The sequence below is a fragment of the Gymnodraco acuticeps genome, unplaced genomic scaffold (genome assembly GCF_902827175.1).
Source record: "Gymnodraco acuticeps unplaced genomic scaffold, fGymAcu1.1, whole genome shotgun sequence".
In the NCBI taxonomy this organism is placed as follows: Eukaryota; Metazoa; Chordata; class Actinopteri; order Perciformes; family Bathydraconidae; genus Gymnodraco; species Gymnodraco acuticeps.
The window spans coordinates 743,837-768,751 of NW_022992040.1; the positions used below are offsets into that span (position 1 = coordinate 743,837).

Sequence of the window (24,915 nt, forward strand, 5' to 3'; positions counted from 1 at the left end):
CCTTGGCCTCCTGTCAAAATATGTGACAATATATTTTTGTATCCCTAAACGAGCACCAGCAACAGGTCAACATTTTCACTTTTTCAGTGAGGCACAACATTTTCAGGATAAACTGTCTTTCGATTTTTGAAATATATATATATTTTGTTGATTTGTAATAAAAAAGTACTGCACTGTCTGTGCAGTACTTTTTTTTCTCTTTGTCTATGTCTCGCTGTCTGCGAGACATAGACAAAGAGATACTCCATTACAAAAAGTTGTAGCGCAGCTAATGCACTATACAGTGAATAAATAGGTTCTTAAACCAAAATACTCATTGTACTCTTCTTGCATGTGCATGCTACTCAGAGAGAAGAAGGATATCTAATTTACTCGTTCATTATAAAACAATTGAAAAGGAACACACCGCCTTACATCCCTTTTCAAACAGGAGAATAGTGAGAGTGGTAATATTCTCAGTAAGTAGAGGAGAATGTAATGTTGTTGGGCACTAAATTACAGTCATTGAAAGCTTGTATGGTTACCCAGCGATCTATCACTGTCACACAGTGAGGGAGAGGGGGAGAGAGAGCAGACAGGCGCCAGTCGCCAGTCGCAGCAGGATCAAAGCAGAAATGTACCTCAGGGAGAGAAACAGTTAACTCCATTTAACCAATTGTCTACAGACAGTCAGTCAGTGTGCTGCTGCAGGCCCAACAACAGTTCCCATAAGAGAAAAGAAACTCTCACATATTGGGTTTCACTGAAAATAATTTGACTTGATTTGAAGAGCTGCAAAACAAGGCCAATTTGGAAGGGCCTCTTCAATGGGCCTCTGCAACATTAGTTGGGGTTTTACTGTCTCACAAAAGGGTTAGAGACAATGAACACAATAGGATGAAGTATGGGCAATACACAGCCATAGATAATTTGATTACAGACCACATGATATGTTATTTATAGTGACAGTAACTCTGAAGAGTATATTCAAAATCCGGTGAATTAAAGCCCGGATTGTCTTACTGTTTTAATGAAACACCGTGATAAAGTGTTGTAACATGTAAATCCAACCTTTCAGACAGGGTCCTACAACAAGTTAAAGCACTTTTGGTCTCATAACAAAACATTTAATAACATTAACCTTTTTTGCAACTGACTCTTTGTGTCTCTATTTTGTAACTGTTTTCATTATTTTATTTATTTGGCCCTTCGGGGGCAGTGGAACAAGCTGTTAACACGTATCAACATATCTTTGCCTTAATATCTTGTCAATATTTAACAAAATGTTTCAGGCAATACTGGAAGCTAGCAAAGATATATGTGCAAATACATGTAAATATGATGTTATCTTCAAAGTTACATTAAATTATGCCAGAGCATCAGAGAGGGAGCTGATGTAGCTGAGGGGGGACAACAGCAAAAAATGGGAGGGAGTCATAATTATGCGCCCCGCCCCTGATCAGAGGTTTACATCTGTAAAGGCACCATGCACAGGCACAAGAAGTGGACCACAACACTGTCATTACAAGCCTGACCTATCAGAAACAGTTTTAGCTGCGTCACGTGGGAACATGGACAGACTGATAGGCAGGCGGAAAGATGAGAGTGCAAACTCATGGCACTTCACTCACTGAAGGAGAGACAAGTCCGTGCGTAAAAGCTGAAGTTTAACGCTGCTGCGCAACATTGGAGCCACCTGGGAAATAACAGATTTGTGGGAGTGAAAACGCAAAAAGAAAAACAGCAACGGGGCGAGCGGCAGGATATTTGGTTGTATGGCACCTCAGTCGTGCGTAATGAATCCTGAGCAGGGATCACCGCCCTCGGCTGCTCTGGGGGAGACCTCACCGGAGGACCGAGCCGCTGGAGGCACAGGAGCCGACGAGCTGGACCTGTCATCTGTCAGAAGGTGTAAAACAAAAAGCTTAGATCTGCCTTTCAGTGTGGAGTCCCTCATATCAGACAGGACGCCGGACAGGAGACTCCACTCCCCTAAACATGGTCCAGCAGAGGAGACCGAGTGTGCGTCACCCAGCGGACTGTACCGCTCCAAACCCGAGGCTGTGGACCTCAGCGACAAGGAAACGAGCCCCTGGTTGCAGACTCCTTACGCATCCCCTCCAAGTGAGTGTAGGATACACTTGTTTTCTAAAATATGAGAAACAAATATCTTTCAACGTTGAAACGGTCAAAAATATTTCTTTAATTGGCCTATATGGATATCCTTTATCACTAACCTTGCACGAAATACGACAGTGAATGTTGATCTATACAAATTAATCCATAACCAATGTCTTTTTACAATAGTGCACTGATGAGAAAACTCAATGTAAAAAGCCACTTCATAATCTATATTTCTCTATAACTAAAGGTGATGGAAATACTATTGCATTTAAAAGGCTTCAAATAACAGCTTCTGCAGCCTAAATATTCTGTGAATGAAATGGCTTGACTTGTACCCATGCATGAAGTAAAGTTATAAAGTCACTTTTAAGTCATATCGATCATTTATTTTTATTTGCAATAATCTGACTCTCTATATCCACACTTTCAGGACTTCCCAGCCCCTCATCGTGCAATCTACGTAAACACAAGAACAACAGGAAACCCAGAACTCCCTTCACAACCTCTCAGCTGCTGTCTCTGGAGAGGAAGTTCCGTCAGAAACAGTACCTGTCCATCGCAGAAAGAGCGGAGTTCTCCTGCTCCCTCAGCCTCACAGAGACCCAGGTCAAGATCTGGTTTCAGAACCGCAGGGCCAAGGCCAAGAGGCTGCAGGAGGCCGACCTGGATAAATTCAAGCTGGTCGCGAAGCCGCTGCTGCCGGCCTTCAGCTTCCCCTTCCCCCTGGGCCCTATGGGTGCTCCGTCCCTCTACGGGGCTCTGACCGGACCCCGGCCGGCCTTCCCCGTCCCGGGACTATTCGGTGGACCATATGGGATGTACTACTTGTCTTAACCCTCACTAACTTTGAACTGCATCGTGTGGAAAGCTTCTATAAAAAACGCCTTGATACAGCAAATGACCAACACTGCAAAAAATCCACCATGAGTCAACCTGTCGTGAATCCTATATTCGAACAAGCATATGATATTTTCGTTATAAGGAAAAATGTAATATTTTTTTGTACACAAAAATACTGGTAGAACAATCTCGGCCACTAGTCCTTCATGTAGGCCTTAGAAACACGTGAAACGGAAATAAGTGGGATATTTTCACTCCATTGGCATTTTTAAAACACATCTTTATAATAGGCTAAATTACTTTTCTGTCAACAATTAAGCATGTGTTAACATTTTTATTTGCAGTGCATTCGGTATTATCTTTTATGTTATAACGCAGACTCACTGAGTTTATTGTTCGGGTTCCATATTCAAACTTCATATATTTTAAGGTTTTCTACTCCGTAAATATTTAAGTCAGTAATTTTAAAGAGATTACACGATTATTTAAAACCCTGAAGTTTTGTGGTTTTAAGCAATAATTGCTTTTTTAAAGCACTTTTTACCTACATTCCCGAGGCCTTTGATTGTACGTTAACATACGACCAGAGAATATAAAGAAGAAATTAAGAAAACAAATTAAAGAACATTATTCTAAAAGAACATCCATATAATCAATAATGAGACCCATGAAACCCCCCTGGAGTGCTCCTTAGTGCCTTTTCATCACTTTTGTAATGAAGTCAAAAGTTTAGAAAGAACCTTTTCCTTATTTAAAAATATGTTTATCTTTGGCATTACTAGATTCTTTTTTTTTCATTTGAACCATGAGAGCTTTCAACGAGAATGTATTAAACAACATAATTCCCGTTAGTTTCTAAGTTCTTAACACTTTTCTGTTTCAAAAATATAAATCAGCTATAAAATTAATCTGTTAATTAATGTTATTTAATTGTATTTACAGTACCTCAAAAGGAAAACTTTTTTGCACAGGTGTTCAAAGAGCTCTTAAAAGTCCTGTTTCATTACTAAAATGTAAATAAAAGTCATCAGCTATTTTTGCAAACATTCAAAAATGCTAAATGAATATACAGTGTATTTTATATCTGATGGGTAAAGAGATGTTTTGTACAATTATTAAAATCTTTTATGTAAATTCTGCCATCTGTAATTTTTTCTCTTGCAATTTGTCCATATAATTTGTCATTTAAGCATTGCAGCGCTGCTTATCACCTGAATGAATATATATTATATACACATCAAATATTTGTTGTAAAAAACATTTTTATTTGAAGTCAGCATCCCATATGACAGTAAATATATTGTGTTACATGACAAGTGTATAAAGTTATTTATATTCATAGAACAGAAAGCAGAATTCTGTTGGTTTATTTCCTCCTTCCCCGCCGCCCTCTGAAGCCCCGGACGGAGCCGCGACCAAAACACACATTTGTGGGGACCCTGGGAGACAAAAACACAGCTGCCTCAGATGTCATTTAAATACTCTGGAGAATATTAGGAGGATTTCAATTCATACATTTTAATTATATAATATTGTGTTTAAATAAGACAAAGATCTCTTTCTGCAGTTTGCTAAACCTTAATTTAACTACATAATTGCACCTTAAAAGTTAACATTAAAACATCTTAAAAATGGCTGAATTTAAGCCTCCCTTATTGCAGCCGAAAGCTGCCTGGGACATCCAGTGCTTTGCAGACTTGTTAAAGACTAACCTGTAGGAGTATCGTGGTTCCAGTGGGTCGCTGCTTGAACTCTCTGTGCTGGGAGCTGCAGCATTAAGATCAGCATGCTCCTCAGTAGAGGCCGACTTTGCCATGCGAGCAGCTTCTTCCTCGGACCCATGCGTCTCCATGGATTCTTCCTGCTCGGGTTGGTGGGACAGACCATCACACATAACCTCACACACACCCTCAGACTCACACACATCGTCCACGACATCCATGGTTGTGTCTTTCTGCGGCTGTTTCTTCGTCTGCCGGTTTCTATTAACAAAGACATGAATTAAGAATATACACAAACATTATATTTAAATACAATTATAATGATTTAACACTGGTTTAAGCAATATTATGGCTTATTTTTGTAAAATATTGTGTTAAACAACAATTCTTGCAACAATTCTTGCCTTATCATATTATGTTTAAATAAAAAAATGAAATAGCTGATTGAAAAAAGACACATTGCTTCAACTCAAGACATTTATAAAGAGGCCTGAATCCTGTTTACATCAATAAACTCTCCAAGACCGAAAACTTGCATAGAAAACTATTTTTTACTGAGGTTTTGCTGCCATCTAATGGAGAAAATATGCATTCTTACCCTTTGTCCTTTTTGGTTTTGTCAAATCTGAAGTCTGGAGGATACTTGTGAATTTTGATTAGGTGGCCCTTCCTGTGTTTACTAGTGCTAAACTTCTGTCCACAGCCCTCCACCAAACACTGGTACTGAAAAATGTAAAGGAAGTGTCATGTAAAACTTTAAAGACTCAGTGTTCATTTTCAAATAATGTTATAGGGTTATGCTTATAGTTTAAGAGCAAGACAATAAGGTGTCATGGGAAAGGACACAACCGCAGACTTTTGCTTACCATATCTTGCCTCTGAGAAAGGATAGTGAAGAGAGAGTCGTGCCACTCCTGAATGTGAATGTCTAGGAGCCGGGCACTTGGCAGGGAGCGGCGGCAGGAGCAGCACACGTGTCTGTGAAGGGAGTTGTAGTGGTGCTCATACTCCTCCAAAGTGCTGAAGATTGCACTGCAGCCGGATATGTGACAGGCAAACTCTGAAACACTGAGAAAAGATCACAAGAGGAGGCTGGTGACTTACAGTCGGACCCACACTGACAATACAATCCACATTCGTAAGTTAAGGAATATCATTCCTGGGGCACATTTGTACACGGCTGTTACATTGTTCTAATTTCTGGAGATGTATCTTATCACTTAAGCTAACTGTTGTTTTGATGTATTTGTTTCCTAACCCCATGTGTTTTGGGTGTTTGTAAAGTTAACCCCGCATGCATCTTTATTTACTTGTATTTCCTCGTTTGTTGTTGCTTTAAAGTTAAGTTCCTACACTATCCTCCCTGAAATGAAATGGCCTAAATAATATATGTAGCAGTATTTATATTTGATACATCTGTTTTTTCATTAGTTGTAATTGTTAGTGTGATAGACACTAGGAAGTGTTTTATTGGTTGTTGGTTTTAATGTGTGTACATTATATAATCTGGCATATAGCATCTCTTCTTTTTTTTAGATTAATGTTTATACATGGACCTTGTTCAATACAAATAAATACATACACAATAGTTGTGTTTGTTAACCACAGTCACACACAAGCTCACATTTTTACCAAAGCTAACCTTGGTTTTCTTTGCATACCTGAGTGTTGGCTTGTCCTCAGCCTCTGAGATGTAGAGGTCTTGCAGGTACATGTGTCTGTGAATGTCCCCATCCTGTAAAAACATTCAGCAGCAGTGAGTTATGCTGAAAAGGTAAGCTAGCTAATGTTGTAGCCACGGTTATATATGTGCTTCAGCAGAATGAGTACGGTTCATTTAGTTGTTGCTATGTTACCTCGAACAGCTGGTGGTCCTTGTTCAGGTGTATCAGCTGAGGGGTGAAGTTGAACGGGTTTCCCTCCTCACCCTCTTCTCCCTCACTCTGCCTCGGCTCCTGAGTGTTTCCTGTCAGACAGTCTTCATCGCAGCTCTTTACTAAAACATGTCCCTCTGTCAGAAGTCGTACCAAGTCTGGCTGCAGCATCGTTTTTTGAAACGTCTGTAAAAAGCTGCAGTGAATGTGAAGAGTTTTTATGTTTTGGTTGTAGTTGTCGCGGAATGACGACGTCACCTAGTATTTTGGCGGTTGTCAAATCCAAAATGATGCGTTGTCGCCATCAATTGGCCAGAATCAGCCTCAAGATGCAAAGTCCATTTCAAAAAGGTTGGGATAGGGATATTTGATTTAATGCGTGTGGTATAATGCTCCACAAAAAATATAACTTTGCAAGGTTAAGGGTTAATTCGCCATGCGTCAACATATTTTACTGCATTATCTATTTAGTTTATATTCTTACTGACACTGTAAATATTCCCGGGTAACGTCGAATGTAATTATCAGAAACTTTTGCTGCCCCACGTTAAGTAAATGTTTTTTAGGTTTTTTATATTTAAAAAGAGTGACATTAAGTATGTTTCCTCTCTGAATTAGTAGCCTACTGGAGCGACATTATTAGTAGCCTACAGAAGCGACATATTTATCGCTGACAAAATAATGTTATTGTTGAAGCTGCTGTCTGGGACTTTTTTAATTTGAATTTAAAAATAATAATTTGAGAAAACAGCTTTCGATCAATCAAATCTGACATTGTTCCGCCATCTCTCCAGTAGGTGGCGACAAAGTCCACTAATGGGCTTTAAAGGGTTTACTATTATACTTCGCTGTGATCTGCTGTCAATATATTGAGTTGGCTACTGAAGATATTTTAATAAAGAAGAAGTTTCCTATGTGTTTTCCCATAAATCTGCCAGCAAAGTATTTCTACATTCAGCGGAAGGCATACTTAAGTTGTAATCTAGTTCACATTTAAATAAATATATGTGTAACTCTAACCTACTAGTGGTAAATGGGGAAATCAAATCCTGAGTGAAAGATACACTTAAAAATTCCCCATAGCCACGTAGAAACTTCAAAACCAAGGAGGGGAACTTTAAGGCTGAGCCGACTGTCTTTTTTTCACTGGAAAACTTCCACCCATTTCTAACCGATGTTCATCACTACAGCTTAATTTCCGGCAAAAATCATGTCTGTAACCTAAACATTGGATCAGCACCTTACACAATTTATATAAATGTTGTAAAGAACAACGTTGGACATTTCTAAAGCTCGGATAGTGACTCATGTGGTTTGTCAACCTCAAATGGTAATTTTCAGGATATTACACATGAGGGGCGGAGAGCTGAGAGCCTATTTCCCTCTGACTCCAGCTCACAATGACAGAGTCCGTCCGGTAGAGCAACATGCAATATTCTGGATATTTCATATGGATTTTCTTCTCCTCGTGGGGTACGACTTTTCTTTCTTTTTTCTCTTTGCCATTCTTGCTTTTTCTTGTTTGTTTTTTCGTTGTTCTTTCTTGTTTTTTTTGTCTCATTAAATAGCCTCTCCCTGGTACTTGCAGGAATAATAGCGGACAGCGTGAGGACTCTCCCTCATGTGATGAAGTACCAAACTGTGATACCTCAGAGAATAAAGGATTCATCTCTCAGTAATGAAGCTGCTAAACATCAGGTAACACTCACTCTACAGTTCAACTTTTGATATATATTTGTTAAGAAATTAAAACAATATATAAAGTTTAAACACACGTTTTAAGAATGTCTTAAAGTATATTTTTCCGTGTGTGTGTGTGTGTGTGTGTGTGTGTGTGTGTGTGTGTGTGTGTGTGTGTGTGTGTGTGTGTGTGTGTGTGTGTGTGTGTGTGTGTGTGTGTGTGTGTGTGTGTGTGTGTGTGTGTGTGTGTGTGTAGACATACCCTGATGTGCTCCAGTACTCTTTGACGATAGCAGGGAAAAACTACACTTTACATCTGGAAAAGAACAAGTGAGAAAAACTAAAATGTTGTTGGAAAAGTATATTTTTTCTGTATTTTTTCTTTCTTGATGTGTAAATACTATTGCCATAAAAAAACCTCTGTACTTTTCAGAGATCTTGTCGGGGAAAACTTTTCTGTGACACACTATTCTGATCAGGGCACCCAAGTCAGAACTACTCCAGATCTGAGGGTATGTTGCTTAACATTTTGTCACTACTATTTCACTATAAAAGAATCAATATCATCATGCTTGCATTATGATGTGTTACATCAGAAACACATGCCTGTGCTTGTTAGCCTCAAATGAAAGCTGAGTACCACTAGTAGCACATAGCCTGTTAATCAGACGTACTTTTTTTCTCCACTCTATTCATTCTGTTGAAATCGTTGAATAAATTAAGATGTGGGCGATTCAGCAGTCTGAGAGACAGCTACGTGCAGGATATCCTGTGATACCTGCTCTGCCAGTTTCAGTTTTTAGTTTTTACGTTGGCTTTTCTGTGTTTTTTTTTGTTTTGTTCTGTAAAAGGCTGGTTTGACTATATTGTTGAACTATTAAATATAAGAAACCGGGTCCAAGAAAATGTAAAATGCAAGTATTCCTTCAATTTTGGTTACAGTATTTCCCAAATATATTAAGCTAACTGTCAAGTAACCCCCACAAATTAGTACATTCATATCTAATTGTCTTAGATTATATGAAAGACCTGCCAGTAACTTCTTATTCGGAAATGTCCGATGTCGTGATAAAAGGAAGTTGCCCAACTTCAAATTTTTTATAAGAGGTGACACAATCCACTGAAATACTTGAGTCCAATGTGGAAGAGGAATTTACGTATATGGTTAAGACATTTCACAAGACATTTCATCTGACCATGACACACATCGCACAATATCTTCTTCTTCAAATTGGGCCAATTTCGCATTGTGCTTATGGAAAAAAAAGTGTGACTTAAATCTCTCCTCTTGCCTCTGACGAATAACTGCTGTCTGTTCAGGTTCACTGCTACTACCATGGGCACATAGTGGGAGTAGAGGACTCCTCTGCCAGTGTGGAACTATGCTCAGGAATAAAGTGAGTATTGCTGGAAGTCATTTTTTTGTTATCTCTCATTAAAACAAAGTTATCGTTTTTTGGAGTACTGTGCAAAACGTAATCAAGCCCATGATGATTTGACTTATCACAACAGTGTCCAATCAAAAGAGAGGATCAATTGCTCATCGTCCATTTCTCCTATTACAAAGACCATTAAGACTGCACCGTGTAGCTCTGCATCTGTAACTCAATCAACAAAGGCCATGCAAAGCTGCCTTCTGTCTTGCTATAAAATACATGTCTATTAGTGTCAGTATCTGTGGAAACTTGAAAGCTTGATAAACAAACACATGTCTTGTAGTCAGTTGCACTGAGATCTGTTTGAGAATTAGAGATGCTGTAGAAAAAGAAAAACTGCTTTGTGAGTCTCTAAGAACTTCCTGCTCTGCACTACAGGGGGTTTGTGCGTCTCCAGGACCAAATGCATCTCATCGAACCTTTGGCCGGCGCCAAGGTGGGACAGCAGGACGACAGACAGAGCTCCCAGACTCACAGTGACGAGGGGCTTCATGCTGTCTACAACTACAAACACCTGAGGAGGAAGAGAAGCTCCTGTTCCCATGGAAACACAACCACTTTCTATGATCATGGAGCTCTTCCGTCTGGACTGTTCCAGCTCAGCAGCCTGGTAAAGACACACAGAGTACACACATACAGAAATACTCCAGGGCTTGAAGCCGACAGCTGATATCCAATATTTTGTGTATCGTTCTTACATTATGCAATTTTGAGGGAAAAAAGCATAACAAAAAAGCATTGACCATAAAATACTACTTAGCTATAGCTCTGTTAGTGTAATACAACACTCTTCCATTGATATTTTAAAAGTCTTACAATATGAGAACCAACACAAATATGTAGATGTATACAAAGTTGTTTGCACTCCACATTAACAATTAGTTGTTTACAACAAATTAAGACGCAAAAAGGAAATAACTATAGGGAAATTAAGTAAACATTGAAAAGAAGAAGAGATACAGAGACAATATTTGTTCATAAGAATCATTTTGTGTCATGCAGTACTTTTGCATCAGGATAATTAACACATTCCACAGTTTGAATATTTTTGTTTGTATTATTTCATTATTATTTATCAGTTTCGAGAGGTTCTTTACAAATAAACTAATTCAAATCAAGTGTATTTATATAAAAAGCGTTCCGACTCTTTTAATGTTGTTAAGATCATCCACCCTTTGTGCCTTCAGAGAAGCAGAGCCCAGACCAAAGACCGTTCAGGGAAACCCCGGACAGTGGAGCTGGTGGTGGTGGTCGACCACACGGAGGTTTGATATATTTCCTTTCTCTGACTGACCCTGTTATTGCAGATGTAGCCAAAGATAATGATCGTTTTACTAATAGAAACATGTTTTTTTTTAGTATAAGAAGTTTGGCAGTAAGAAGACCATTCAGGCTAGAGCGCTTGAAATAACAAACCACGTAGACAAGGTAAGTTTGTTTCTCTGTTGTCTATCACTATAAATGATTCAACCTTGTCATGTTTTTGCTCTGTTAAACAAAAAGCACTGATCGGATTAAATAAATGACCAGGGCCATTCTAAAGTAAACATTAGTATAAAAGCTTACTTCTTTTTAACTTTCTCTGACCTCGGACTAAGTACCCATCCAATTGTTCCAGCAATTATTTGTATTTATATTAATAAAAGAAAATACCTTCAACATCTTTATCACAACACAGAACTGCCACGTTTCTGGACCCTTCATTTTCATTGTGTATTAAATACCAGAAGTCTGTCCTGATACTATGTGTTCCTCACTGACTGGAATCTGACCAATAATAGCAAAGGGATAGTTCTCTCTCTGTGAAAATCTAACTTTAACTGTGAATCTTCACACCAAAGCTGTTGTGCTTCACACATTTCTCCCAATCCTCATTGCATACTCTGAAAGAGAAGTGCAAGCATCAGACAGCACTAGACCCAACAGGTGTTTCCTGGGACCGATGAGGCCTTTGGTTCTGTGATTTGTAGCAGTGCTTAATCTTTTGTGTTCTAAAATACTGTTCTGAACATTTCATTCAGTTTTTGGTTGCGTTCCAGTTGGTGCTAACATGCTGCTGTGTTTCAGCTCTATCGCCCAGTGGGTGTCCGTGTGATGCTGGTGGCTCTGGATATCTGGTCATACAAAGATCAGATGGAGGTCAGCACTAACCCGGAGCATACACTCGCTCGCTTCCTCGAGTGGCGTCAGAGGAGCCTTCTGCCGAGTACCAAACACGACAACGCACAGTTCATCACGTAAGAATGAGCAGACTCGAAATGATGGGTTTTTAATCCTCTTTTGATTTTAACACACATACACAGTAATGCTAACAGGAGAATTGAGTCCCTCCAAGGTTTCATGCTCTAGCTGCCAACTGAAAAGACAATGCCAAGATGATGTGTTGAGCTGTTAGAGCTGGCTGCCATCTAAACGTTTGTCCTGTTCTTCACTCAGAGGTGTGGATTTTGATGGCTCCACTGTGGGATTAGCCAACACCAACGCAATGTGCACCTCTAACTCTGGAGCTGTCAATGAGGTGATTATACTACATTTCTGTGTAAAAATATAAAGAAAACGAATGGGAGTTGTGTGATGTTAATCTTGGTTTTGACTCTACTTCACACTCAGGACCATAACACCAACTCAATAGGAGTGGCCTCTACTATTGCCCATGAGATGGGTCACAACCTGGGCTTGTCCCATGATTCTGAAAACTGTGTATGCGGCTCTTTAACATCAAAAAAAGGCTGCATCATGTCCGAGAGTGTTGGGTAAGCTTGCTTGCAGATAAACTGCCTCAAATCCACCATTGTATAAACACAAGTTAAAGCTTGTATTCACATTTTTTTCTTGATCCTGCATCCCTTTAGCCTTGTGTATCCTGAGCGGTTCAGCAGCTGCAGTCAGCAGCAGCTCAGCAGGTTCTTGGAGGAGGTGAACCCTGCCTGTCTGCTGGACACTCCCTCTACTGAGCGCGTCTACGGAGGGCCAGTGTGTGGAAATGCCTTCCTGGAGCCAGGAGAGGAGTGTGACTGTGGCACTGCAGAGGTTTGTGCATGGCGCGCTCAAATAGTGTATAAACCAGAGGTGTTGACTCGAATCACATAAGTCACACTACAGTCCTAAATCTAATGACTTCACACTTGTCTTGACAAAATAATAATAAAAACACTTAGGCTTTAACGCTAATGACTTGTGACTTCAATTGGACTTGATACTTTTACCTGAGCCCAAAGATTAAATGTATGTTATTTCAAATATATTCAGGATTTCCCATCATTTCCTGATTAAACTTAAGTTAACTCTTATTAATTCCCAGGAAGTCAATACTTAATTCTCTTCAACTAATTTGACAGCATCTAATCTAGTTGAAGGAGACAATCATGACAAATTTTCACAAAAGTTACATTACTGCCAGTTTGAAAAAGAATGCCAAAGATCATTTGTTTAAGTACATAGTCAAAAATGAATTACAGTATGCAAAATGTGCTGTCGAAAATGTTATTAAAAATTGCATTGGGACTTGAATGCAAAGATTTGAGACTTGCAAAACAATGACTTGGTCCCATTTCTAGGATACACACAATAACATAATCAAAGCACACAAAGTAGAATGTATCGTAATTTTCTGTTTGTCTCACACTGAAGGAGTGCAAGAATCCCTGTTGCAATGCCACCACCTGCAGATTTAATGCAGGAGCCCAGTGTGCTCATGGAGAGTGCTGCCACAACTGCCAAGTAAGTAAAACTTACTATGCCCTCTATATTGTCGATGAGTGAAGTCCCGCTGATACTTATTGTGTTACCATGTAGCTAGACACTGTGTGAGCCTGCCGTCTGGCTGCTTATGTGTGAGTGTTCTTATTTCAGTAGTCGGTACATCCCCATCTGTGTTTCTCTCCGCTCTGCAGCTGAAGCCGACAGGCAGCGTCTGCCGCGCGAAGACAGGAGACTGTGACCTGGCAGAGTACTGCACTGGCTTCTCTGCCACCTGTCCCACTGACGCATTCACCCAGAACGGTCGGTCCTGCAGCCATGGAAGAGGATACTGCTACAATGGACAGTGCCCTTCACAGCAGGAACACTGCAGGAGACTTTGGGGCCCAGGTAAAAAACACCAATGAAAAATAGTTTGTTCTAGTCTGTAGAAATACTCTGTAACAAGTTAAAGTGCAAGTATTATCCAATTTCAGAATACATGATTTATTGTTTTATTGAATTGCAACTTTTTATTCATTATTTTGCAAGCATCACTTTATGTTTCAGCTGTTCAAGGTGGGCTTTTATTAAAGCCGGGTAGCTTAATGCATAATGACACATCACAATGTTATAGCTGAATCTACAAAGAAAGTAGCAACTAATGTGGCCACAAGGGAGTCAAAAGTGCAGTAAAAGTTTAAAGCAGGAAGAAGTCGGGGGAAAAGTGCTGTTCCAGTATCTTCAGCCAATGTACTTGGTTGCTTTCTACAACTGGATATATAGAAAATTAAGACTCCTAGGTCTGCAGCTAACTTGTTTGTCATGATTCTGTTTAGATGCTAAAGTGGCTCCAGATGCTTGTTTCAACCAATACGGAAACTGCAGAAAGACGCTGTTCAGCCAGAGATGTTCAAGCCGGTATGTAATCAAAATCCAATCAGCACTATCAGAGTCTTTATTAACAGTGCGGTATTGTTGGTTTTTGGTATCAATGCTTTGTGGTTCTTGGTTACAGAGATCAATCCTGCGGGACACTTTTCTGCACCGGGGGCTGGGAGTTTCCAGTCACATCCAGGAAGTCCTTCTACAAAGTGGGAAATGGAGAAATATGCAATGAGGCAACTTTGAACCCTGAAGATAACTACCCTGCAGACCTGGGCATGGTGCCTGCTGGTACCAAGTGTGGCACTAACATGGTAGGAAAACTGTGTGCTGTGAGCATCCACCAAACCTCTGTGGACACCAGATGTTTTAACGGTGTCATCGTCTTACAGGTGTGCTACAATCAACGGTGTCAAGACATCCCAAGCATAAAAGTGTACGGGACAAACGACTGCTCCGCCAAATGCAACAACCATGGGGTGAGAGATCTGCTGACCTCACAACACTTTGCAGCGCTGTTAAGCCAGGGTTAAATCAGATTACTAATTCAAGTTAAATTCAAATGACATGCAGATCTGTAAGTAGTAATGTAATTACAGATAAATTGCATACAAATAGGATACTTTTGGATTAACTCAACACCCAAAAAAAGGTTTCTTAAAAAAAAATTCTAACCTTGCAAATGCAAATAATATGCAATTTGCATATTATGTATCTACAGATGGTGAAATATGTTTACCCATACAAAACAGTACTTTCACAAAGTTGTGTTTTTAAATAAAAGGCCACCCTGAATGTCAGAAGTGCTTTGTATGAATGCAAAAAGTTTCATTAATTCGAAAGGGCCGTATATTGAAGGGAAAAAAAGTTACATTATCAAGTAATCTTTGACAATGTAACTAGAATTTTCTTGAATTTAGTCTGGGACAATTATAGGTACTAATGTATTGTTATCTGATTGTGTAATCTTATTGAATCCTTGACCACCCAACCTTGTGTATAGCAATAATGGCAACTCTGACAGTGACTCTGATCTCCGGCAGGTTTGTGATCATGAGAGGAAGTGCCACTGTGACCCTGGATGGGCCCCGCCTTTCTGCGATGTGGAGCAGTCAGAACTCCCTCAAGGTATTGAACAAGTCTTCATGTACTTGACCTTTTAATGGCCATGCTTCACACACAGGGCTGTTTGTCTCTGGTCTTCCTCTGCTCTGTTTTAACTGAGATTTATTACGTAAAATGCACTCTCAAACAATTGCGCTCTGTTCTGATGAACACTGTACTTAATGGAATTCCCCAGCCAGTCTGTGCAAATGAGGTAATGATGTTACAGTGCATTTGCTTTCTGGGCAATGACGTACTCTGTTACATGCTCACCTTTAGCATAAAGCAATATTGTCACAATCAATGTGTGTTTGTCTGTGCAGAGGCAGGTCTGGTGGTGTTCATCGTGTTGGTGGTTGGTTTGCTCCTGCTGTCGGTCCTGTTTATTGCGAGTTTGATATGCTGCATCAAAAGAAGGCGACCTGCGAAGAGGTACAGAAAACATTTGTATTACTTTGTACAACACTGTGTATGTTGTTCATCTTTAATTTAAGCTTGTATTTCTTTATAGACGCCTCCAATCTACCTCAGGACAAACTAACCCGTTGTTTAAGACAAGCGGTTCACGAGGCAGCCCTCGCCTCGGGTCCACACACATCAGCCAGCCTACATTTGTGGAGTCTTCAGCCACTCAAGCCTGCAAACCTCTGTCCTCTGCTGCTGCCAGACCACATACTGGAGCGCTGAAACCCAGCAGAGCAGCTCCAGTGGTGAGCAACAACACTAGCACCAACGCTGTTTGTGTTAGCTTCTAATTTAGACATGATATTTACATTGGTGGCATCTATGGTGTCATTGCAAAACATGTGCTTGCTGAATCGTGCCAGAGCCACACACTGACAACCAATAAGATCCATGGATGCTAATGTAAATTATAAACAGGTGTACTGAAGCTACGAAAAACATTAAGGATTATGGTTGAAAAAGACAAATCAAGCTTTCGCCTCCACTCATCTCTCATTTTGTCCTTACAGCCACCTACCAAAGTGTCAGCTGTACCACAGCCATCACAGGTTCAACAGGTATTCAGATCTGTTTTGTCTTTATTAAATGTTGCAGTCTTTTTGTATTGTATTTTAACCAGTACATCAATGTGTTTCTTAAGGTTATGAGGGCCTTTATGCAGCCTGTTTCAAGCAAGCCAATCTACACTGAGGTAAGTTGCATTTTGAAAATGTTTAATTCCTTTTTAAGGACACTAATGGATTTTTGTTGTTTACTTGAATTGTCTTTTTATTTCTCAGAATAAGCCACTTCCTCCATCCAGACCTCTGCCACCACTGGCCTCTAAACCGGTAAGTGACATGACATTTTACTGAAAATCTTCATGTTTGCATTCACACATTTAACTCTTCATGCCATCAGCACTTTTTTTAAATGTACATCTGCTCTCTAAGATCTCTAAGCCAAAGCCTCCGATGCCTCCAGTGAAGCCAAAGCCCTCTGCAGTCCGCTCTCCGCTGCCACACACTCAGCTGGTATGTATTTGAGTCAGCCACACTTTCCTAAATCTTCCAAATCCTGGCAGTTGGTATTCAGACATTACTAAAGTCATTCAAGGCATTCACGTTTATAAAGATGTCTGTGGTTTGGGGCATTTTACCAACATAGCAGTGTAATGAACAAGCAGTGACTCGGGGTTAGTGAGTCAGTGAGCATATTCACTTCTCTGGGCCACCGCTGAATAACTAAGAGGCGTGAAACAAAGAGAGAAAGACATCTTGAGTTGTACTGAGAGAAGCTCATCAGCAGTATGTTTGTTAATACCATTTGTTTTTCTAGCTTGCAGGCAGAGCCGCCCTGATGCCCTCCAGCAGGCCCAGATGACAGAGGAATTATTCAGCCTGTAAACAATGAGATCCTCTGACAGAGGACACTTTTGATGTCCCACCTAAGAAGGACCTAGAAATCCTTGAAGGAGACACATGTCTGTTTTTTAAAGTGGAAACCAGATCCACAGAACACAAAGTGACAGAGCTTTTCAAGTATGGTCTGTCTGTGTCTTGCTTATGTAAGCCTTCAGTATGTTAATGATGACCTGAAGCCTTGATTGACAGACTCTAATTCTGTGCTTTATAAATGACAAATGGCTAAGCTGCCATGATGATAATTTTTTGTATTTTTATTAAGGGAAATGTCTCTCTTGATCCTTGGATATGTGTATGAGGCAATTGCACTTTTGATGCTGTAACTGTAGGCCCTATACCAATTCCCTCACATTGGTTTTGGTACTGCTTTTCTAAGAAATATTGTTGTAAAGGGATTTAAATTAAATAGATACAAATATGGCACCAACATGGGCACTTTACGGATTGTTTAATTAAGGATGAACCACAAAAGTTATAACTTTTCCTTGAAATTGTTTTGTACTATCCAGGATACGCTTCACTTTGTGATACTGAATTATGACATGCTGCTGTTTTGTTTTATATGTTGACTTGATACAAGTTGATGGTAAAGCAGTCTAGTCCTTGATTGATGGCAAATGATTGTGGGATTTCCTTTTGAACGTTATTTTAAACCGTTCTTATTTATTAAAATCTTTTTTTTTGTCCGTTTGATGAAGCTTACAATAAAGTGAATCGAAAGAATCAATGTTTCTCCGTCCTTGTCATCCAGTCGCCATAATATGTGTTGCCATTTAACTATCGGTAGCCTAGCAACGTTTTAAACAACCAGTTGTCGGGACAAGCTAGCAAGCTAGCTCAGTTTACAAAGTGTCCAGAAACAGATGTCGTTTAAGGAAAAATGGACGGAAAACTGAACGAAGAGGAACTGCAAGATTTGTACGCATGGATAGACAAAATATCTCTGTCCCGGCCCAAGAGACACATCACAAGAGACTTCAGTGACGGAGGTAGTTATTCACTGAGCTCCGGCCTGGCTATCTCATAAGCAGGCAAGAGAAATACGACCGAGTATAAATTGTGTTTCAAAGTCTCCAGCTACTTGTTTACATTAACGCAGCTTATCAGCTCATATATTTATTTATGTACTGACTCTGGTGAACCCTCTGTAGTGATGGCTGCAGAGGTTGTCAAATATTTCTTCCCAAAGCTAGTTGACCCGCACAACTACATCTCTGCAAACTCCACTCAGCAGAAGCTCGGTAACTGGATCCTTCTCAACAGGCAAGACACCAGATACCTTTATTTATCTGTTTGTTTGTTTGTTTATTCAACGTGTTTGTTGGTTGTTGACGTGACATGGTATTTTAACTTCTCAAATCAGTTTAACAAGTCTTCAGTTTATCTCCTAAATGCAGCAAGGTTAAGGATTGTACATGGAGTTGTTTGATTAAGATTGAGCCAAATCCCAAAGTTGTCCTATGGGTTGACTGTCTCAAGCATCTTTTAATTAATTACATATTTCATAAACAAAAGAAAGTCATACAAAATGTTGATACAGAGGCAGACATATATTATTCGGTGTCTATTTTACTTTAAATGACAATCAGTGTTTTCAGACATACTTCTAAAAGCATAGGAACTTCATTTATGTATGTTTTAAGTATAAGTGGCTTCACTTCTGTACTGGAGAAAGCTAAATAAAGGTATAATGAATAGGATATGAAGTTATTGTATTCTGGTCACTTGGAGCTGGAAAGATTTACATTTTCACAATTTTGCTCTGTCAATATGTCCACATCTCCCTAGAACATTCTTGCACAAACTTACTACACTAAAACAGTTGATATCGAAATCTCTTAACACAGTAAGTGACTTTTGCTTTTCAATTATTCAAGCTTAACACTGAGACAGAACTTTTGCTATAAGCACAAGGGTCTCGCTGCATCTGGTCGTGAGAACCAATCCAACCCACTCCCACTCATCCTCTCCCAGGCTGCTGATATGGCACAGCGCCAGATACAGATTTATGAGTCTTCACTGTAAACTAATTGTCCCCCATAGTGTTTTAATAATGCATCATCACTTTCAAACTGCTGTTCTTAATGTGACTGGTTTTGCAGATTGTGATTAGTTACTTTATTATTTGTATTAGAAACATGTGTTGTATTTGTTTCTGTCAACAGGAAGGTATTTTCCAAGCTGAACTTCCACGTGCCTGAGGAGACAGTGAGGAAGATTGTACTGAGCACTGCAGGAATAATAGAGCCGGTACTGAGCGCCCTCAGGGAGAAGATAGACAAGAAACTGGAGCAGACTACAGAGAATATACTGGTGTGTTTATGCATGTGTGCTAAGAGACATACATACTGTAAATTGTCCTGTTTGAATGCTTATTACAGAATAAAAGATTACTGTGGTCCTCTCTTTTCCATTGTAGCTGGAAAATAACCACATTTTGAACATGTCTTTCTTTTAAACCAGAATTTGGAATACTATGAAACCAGAAACCAGGAGAAACTTAATACAGGTGGAGTACATTTGTTCTACCATTTAAACAAATCCTGACAGCTTTTATTCCTTTACGCAAACTTTCTTCCACACATTTATCAAACTTTTCTTTTGAATCACATGCCTTTTTTATATTTGACCTTGCATCAATATATCTGCAGAGGTTACAACAATAAGTTACTGTAATTGTAGAAATACAACAACCCCAAAATTATTATGTAAAGTTACTGTTACCTTGAATGCGTCAAGGAAACTGTTTTTCTGCATGCACGGTGAACAAAGACTCGAAGAAATGGAATAAACAATTACAATAGGAGCAGATTATACTGTACACGTTTTTGTTTTTTTTAATCTTTTGTTCACTGCGGAGACATTTCTTCAACATTCCGAGGTAACACAGAAGAAGAAGCGATCATTGGGTCATTGTGGGGGAGAAGTGTTCCTATAACGGAGAGTCCACACAGCAGCGTGCGTTGACGCTTGGAGGTTTGCGTATCTGAAGCTTGGGGATTTTTTGCGAGCAACGCGACCAACAACCAATCACATGAATCTCCTGCCCCCGACATACAAAGCAATAGCAATGTTAAAACGAAGTAAACTGGATATAAAATCCCCAAACAGGCGAAAACCTACCAGATTCACCCACTGTCTCTGCCACCTCCCTCCATGCCTCGCTCCTCCGGTTTGTATCCCGGTAGATCAACAGACACTGATCATACAGCACCGGGTGATTCACTACCGCTATAATGAATTTTCCCTCCATTTTTTTGAATATGAGGAAATGACCTGCGTAGTCTCTCCCAGCATACACGCGGTTTGATTGGCTAGTGCTTGTACTGGCAGATTTGCATAAACGGGATTTCATTGGCTGACGCCTCCGTCGAGGCGTCAAAAGTTGAACATTGCTCAACTTTTGACGCCAGCTAGCCAGCAACGCTCCACGTCGCTTCCCAAAATGCAGTTCGGCTAAAAGTGACGTCACCACGGCCCGTCCACACAGCGGCGTGCGTTGAAGCTTCCAACGCTTCTGCCCATTCACTTTGAATGGGGTGACGTCACTTTTAGCCTAACTGCATCGTGGGAAGCGACGTGGAGCGTTGCTGGCGTAGCTGGCGTCAAAAGTTGAGCAATGTTCAACTTTTGACGCCTCGGTAGAGGCGTCAGCCAATCGAATCATATGCCAGTACAAGCTCTAGCCAATCAAACCGCTGCTTATGTGTCAGGGGCGGGAGATTCATGTGATTGGTTGTTGGTCGAGTGTCAGACACGCCCGCCGGCAAGCGTCAACGCACGCCGCTGTGTGGACGGGCCGTAAGTCAGTGAAATGGGGAAATCAACTGGATTACAGAAACAAAGATTGCTGATTTAACATAAATGTGATGACTAAGTTTTGACCTAAGATTGATGATATTTCCCTCCGTTAGTGTCTCTTGTGGGCTGTATTAGCTGACACAGTGCACAGTCTGCAAGCATGACTGAAGCTCCACAGTATAAAATGTGCCTTTTTTAGCCCTAAATGGGAAGTTGGTATAACTTTAGACACATTTTAAAGGTGCTGTATGCTGACAAATACAAAAACGTAATACTTGAGACACACCAATGTTTTATTTTGTCTTAAGAGGATTGTTTAGTAGCTGCTGTGAAGGTCAAATCTGATCTGAAATCACGTTATTTCCAATATTTTTCTTTACTTCCTGCCCTCTCTCTTTGCCCGCCTGCCCTGATATTATCAGTGATTGTGTCCTGCTAACTACTCAGTTCATTCTAATCTCTCCCCCGGATAACAGCGGCCGCACACAGACACAAACCGGCCTACATTTAACGGCATCACACAGGACTGATTAGAGAATGGCACAACCTTTAGGGAGTGAATCGGTGACGTGTCTTTCCTCCATTTCCCACACCTCATCCGTCCCTGAAACAACCCTGTACAGCTGACCTCAGACCAGCACCTCCTCCCTGCTCTTTCCTCTTCCATCTACACCCCATCCGCTATCAGTCACACAGCTCAGGACCTCATATCAGCTCCCAACATCACCAGATCGCTTTTATTGCTGGCCTGAGCTCAGCACTGGAGGACTTATAGGCCTCCTCATTTTTCTCTTTCTCCATCTTCTTATCTTACCATTCTCTTTCCTCCTCCCTTTACCCTGCTTGTGTCAATAAGATTTAATGGATGAATGCTTTTAGGTCTCAGTTGTTAGTCATAATTTTGTGTTCACATTATAGTGAGACTTTGTTGTCATCAGAAGGTCCTCAGACTGAAGCAGAATGTGTGGCTGAGCCGGCACGAGATACCATGAAAAAAGATGAAAAGAGCAGAATAAAAAATGACGGGTATGACTAAAAGTTACTTTTAATGTGTATTAAATTAATCAAAAGCAGGATTTATAATAATAATTGCTTTGGTTTGTATTTTACAGTAAGCCACAGAACACAGCACAGTTGTACCCAGACATGGACCCTTCTGTACGGCTAATCCTGCAGGAAAAAGAGAAAGATGTCATGGCTTTGCAGGAGACTGTGGAGGTACACACACACACACACACACACACACACACACACACACACACACACACACACACACACACACACACACACACACACACACACACACACACACACACACACACACACACACCTGCAACAATAATTAATGTGTGACACAGCTATACCCCTAGGGTGCATCAAAACGGAAGACGATTTTGTTTACAGATGTTCTGACAGTCAGTCACATGTGTGTATTTGTGCGTGTGTTTGTGTGTGTGTGTTAAACATGTGTCATCAGCTGTGTCAGCAGTTGTCACTGAGTCAGCTTCTGCTGAGCGGATATAACTTTTTTTTTCATTTCTGCCTGTGGCCACATCAGCATGTTGAGAAAGAAAAATGACACAAAGATGTTACATTTCCTTAGAACTTTAGGGAGTTTTCATCATTGAGATAATTCACAGCTTCAGAAATAAACTTACGTAGTTTAACCACATCCTTTTTGCAACTGTGTGTGTGTGTGTGTGTGTGTGTGTGTGTGTGTGTGTGTGTGTGTGTGTGTGTGTGTGTGTGTGTGTGTGTGTGTGTGTGTGTGTGTGTGTGTAGATCCTGCAGATGAAAGTGAACAGGTTAGAGCATCTGGTGCAATTGAAGGACATGCGTATTGAAGACCTGATGCGGCATCGGGAGACGTACAAAGCTAAAGGCGGTACTCAATGATACACACATGTACACAGAGAATGTGTAATAGTAGCTCTGTGACTCTCTAACATCACCTCCAATAAACTCTTACTTTGTTAAAAACTTTAATCGTGGTTCATATACATATATACTACTCTGAGGTTATTACTAAAATGTATCACACTTGTGACTGTGAGACAGATGTGCTTTGTCTTAAAACGGTCTTGTTTTCCAAGTTGTATTGTGAAATGATGCTTCAAGAGATGTATCTAATTTGTCTTATTTTTAAGATTTAGCAAGGGCAGTGCAACATGACTTTCTCTGTAAAATAATTATTTTTGCAGATATTGCATATTATGTCCTTGTGTATTATCTAATACGTTTCTCCGGTTAAAGGTTCATGATAATTATGATTGTTTAATACAGACAGTCGCTTTTTGTGTAGAAAGGGATGTGTTCAGTTGTCTTTGACCTTCTGTGCCTTCACACTGCCTACTGACCTCCAAGTGCTCAATACATAATTTAAACGTTCTCCAAATCCTCTGTTTGAACACGAGTAGAGAGGAGCAGACTACAGATTTGAAGTATTAAAATGAACCAGACAAAATGATAGGCAGTGTTAATATACACTGTGACTGTCACATATTACATCACTCATTTTCTATGCAACTCTTGTTCCTGCTTAAGTGTGAAGATGGACAAATATAGAATGCAGTTATTAATAACAACTTAATTTCCCCTGATTCAAGCATTAGTTTCAGAATAAACACACAATGAAGCTGACAGATGACCATATATAGTAATACACTGACACAGATCACAGCCTGCAATCTGTCTATTGAAAGTTTACTTCCCTTTCTTGAAGGCCATGCCAGTAAATTGGGGTTGGGCGGGTTGCTCGATGTTGTCTGTCAAGTGTGTGTCTGTCGCTGTGTTGTCTTTGATGTTGCCCCCTCAGTTGGTGTGGAATAACAAGAGACAGGTTACCTGCTGAGCTGTATCTCCTCCAGCTGCCTGCTAATCAGGTTGATCATCTATCACCATTATCACCATTATCACGCAATATTACTGTAACTGTGCTGCTGCTGCTGCTGATACAAATAAAATAACACTGAGACAAAAATCACTATTTTAATATTTATACTTACGTGAAACAAATACAGTAATAAATAAAGAACACAGCTCACTCTGTATCTTAGCATTGTGGGAGCTATAGGCTATCTAACGTACTCAAAGCATCTGCACACTCACTGCAAAACACGTTTTTATATCTTTGGATCAGAAGTGAATGTAGCAGCAGTAAAGGTAAAACAAACCCCTGATAAGCCTTAATGCAGGAAACTTGTGTCAATCAGCAACACACTCTCACTCCATAATCGTCCTGGAGCGACGTTTGGTCACTGTCCGTGGCGTGCAGTTGTGACGCTCCTAGGCTCCTTCAGCGTCATAAAGGGACGCAAATAGCTTTCAACTGATTGCAATGTATTCCCATCTGCGGCGGGATTTGACGCTCATGGAAGCACGGCATTCGTTTGTGTCGGCTGCCCTTAAAGGCAATGTGAGCGTCCATTCCCATTGGATAACGGAGAATTGTACACCCGGAAGTAAGTATTCTCCTTACTGTCGATTGATTTTACAGTGATATCTGCACTACTCATCGACTAAAAAACACCAGATTATCCTTGTTAATTACACAACATTGATTGGTTTAAATTGTGTGCAATGCTTTTGTATTTTTCCCCTTCGATTCGGAGAAACAAATATTTTTTCGGAGTAAAGGATGGCAGAAGACACTACACTACCCAGAATCCCCCAGCTATCGTTTATCGGACTACACCATGTGCTCTGTTTGACAAACCCCGTGATTAGTTCTCAAGCTCTGTGATTGGTTGACCTCCAACTGCATTCAATATGGAAAAAAACGTTTCGTAAAAGATACAATCATACTTTATTCAGCAGTACTTGCTTTACTTTTTGAAAGTCATCACATGAATGCATTGTAATAAATGGTTCGGCTGCATTAAATATATTACACATCTGTCGTAATTCTTTATTTTTATTTATCTAC

General features: G+C 40.1%; 4 protein-coding genes across 5 annotated transcripts; 3 read left to right on the plus strand and 1 right to left on the minus strand.

Annotated features, from left to right (window-relative positions):
* The first annotated feature begins 1,562 nt into the window (after positions 1–1,562).
* Positions 1,563–4,080, plus strand: msx3 (muscle segment homeobox 3). The gene is made up of 2 exons (XM_034201739.1): positions 1,563–2,103; positions 2,534–4,080. Exons 1-2 carry the CDS (start codon positions 1,755–1,757, stop codon positions 2,935–2,937), a joined length of 753 nt encoding a protein of 250 aa, XP_034057630.1. The 5' UTR covers positions 1,563–1,754; the 3' UTR covers positions 2,938–4,080.
* A 107-nt stretch (positions 4,081–4,187) lies between these two features.
* On the minus strand, positions 4,188–6,785 carry znf511 (zinc finger protein 511). The gene is made up of 6 exons (XM_034201738.1): positions 6,521–6,785; positions 6,326–6,399; positions 5,531–5,732; positions 5,263–5,387; positions 4,656–4,925; positions 4,188–4,382 (listed from the first exon to the last, which is right to left on the minus strand). Exons 1-6 carry the CDS (start codon positions 6,707–6,709, stop codon positions 4,310–4,312), a joined length of 933 nt encoding a protein of 310 aa, XP_034057629.1. The 5' UTR covers positions 6,710–6,785; the 3' UTR covers positions 4,188–4,309.
* A 1,087-nt stretch (positions 6,786–7,872) lies between these two features.
* Positions 7,873–17,912, plus strand: adam8a (ADAM metallopeptidase domain 8a). The gene is made up of 25 exons (XM_034201733.1): positions 7,873–8,011; positions 8,127–8,236; positions 8,475–8,548; positions 8,652–8,730; positions 9,539–9,615; positions 10,033–10,264; positions 10,842–10,919; positions 11,014–11,082; positions 11,722–11,891; positions 12,091–12,172; positions 12,265–12,407; positions 12,507–12,684; positions 13,285–13,374; positions 13,548–13,743; positions 14,172–14,253; positions 14,351–14,531; positions 14,610–14,696; positions 15,261–15,345; positions 15,645–15,753; positions 15,833–16,031; positions 16,296–16,343; positions 16,427–16,477; positions 16,566–16,616; positions 16,719–16,799; positions 17,104–17,912. The coding sequence occupies exons 1-25, from the start codon at positions 7,966–7,968 to the stop codon at positions 17,146–17,148; spliced, it is 2,643 nt and encodes an 880-aa protein (XP_034057624.1). The 5' UTR covers positions 7,873–7,965; the 3' UTR covers positions 17,149–17,912.
* An 81-nt stretch (positions 17,913–17,993) lies between these two features.
* On the plus strand, positions 17,994–22,976 carry spef1 (sperm flagellar 1). 2 transcript variants are annotated; one of them, XM_034201855.1, is made up of 7 exons: positions 17,994–18,178; positions 18,341–18,452; positions 19,355–19,502; positions 19,653–19,698; positions 21,929–22,016; positions 22,103–22,208; positions 22,773–22,976. In XM_034201855.1, exons 1-7 carry the CDS (start codon positions 18,070–18,072, stop codon positions 22,884–22,886), a joined length of 723 nt encoding a protein of 240 aa, XP_034057746.1. In that variant the 5' UTR covers positions 17,994–18,069; the 3' UTR covers positions 22,887–22,976. The 2 variants fall into 2 exon arrangements, with proteins under 2 accessions (XP_034057746.1, XP_034057747.1); XM_034201856.1 differs by having other exon boundaries at positions 21,932–22,016.
* Positions 22,977–24,915: the final 1,939 nt, after the last annotated feature.

Coding starts and splice junctions, on each gene's coding strand:
- msx3 (XM_034201739.1), top strand. CDS start 1,755: ATGGCACCTCAGTCGTGCGTAATGAATCCTGAGCAGGGATCACCGCCC. Junction 2,104..2,533: donor TCCTTACGCATCCCCTCCAA/GTGAGTGTAGGA, acceptor CCACACTTTCAG/GACTTCCCAGCCCCTCATCG.
- znf511 (XM_034201738.1), bottom strand. CDS start 6,709: ATGCTGCAGCCAGACTTGGTACGACTTCTGACAGAGGGACATGTTTTA. Junction 6,400..6,520: donor AGGACCACCAGCTGTTCGAG/GTAACATAGCAA, acceptor ATGTTTTTACAG/GATGGGGACATTCACAGACA. Junction 5,733..6,325: donor GAGGACAAGCCAACACTCAG/GTATGCAAAGAA, acceptor ATCTTTTCTCAG/TGTTTCAGAGTTTGCCTGTC.
- adam8a (XM_034201733.1), top strand. CDS start 7,966: ATGCAATATTCTGGATATTTCATATGGATTTTCTTCTCCTCGTGGG. Junction 15,346..15,644: donor GCAGTCAGAACTCCCTCAAG/GTATTGAACAAG, acceptor TTGTCTGTGCAG/AGGCAGGTCTGGTGGTGTTC. Junction 16,344..16,426: donor AGCCATCACAGGTTCAACAG/GTATTCAGATCT, acceptor GTGTTTCTTAAG/GTTATGAGGGCCTTTATGCA.
- spef1 (XM_034201855.1), top strand. CDS start 18,070: ATGGACGGAAAACTGAACGAAGAGGAACTGCAAGATTTGTACGCATGG. Junction 18,453..19,354: donor AACTGGATCCTTCTCAACAG/GCAAGACACCAG, acceptor TTCTGTCAACAG/GAAGGTATTTTCCAAGCTGA. Junction 19,503..19,652: donor AGACTACAGAGAATATACTG/GTGTGTTTATGC, acceptor CTTTTAAACCAG/AATTTGGAATACTATGAAAC.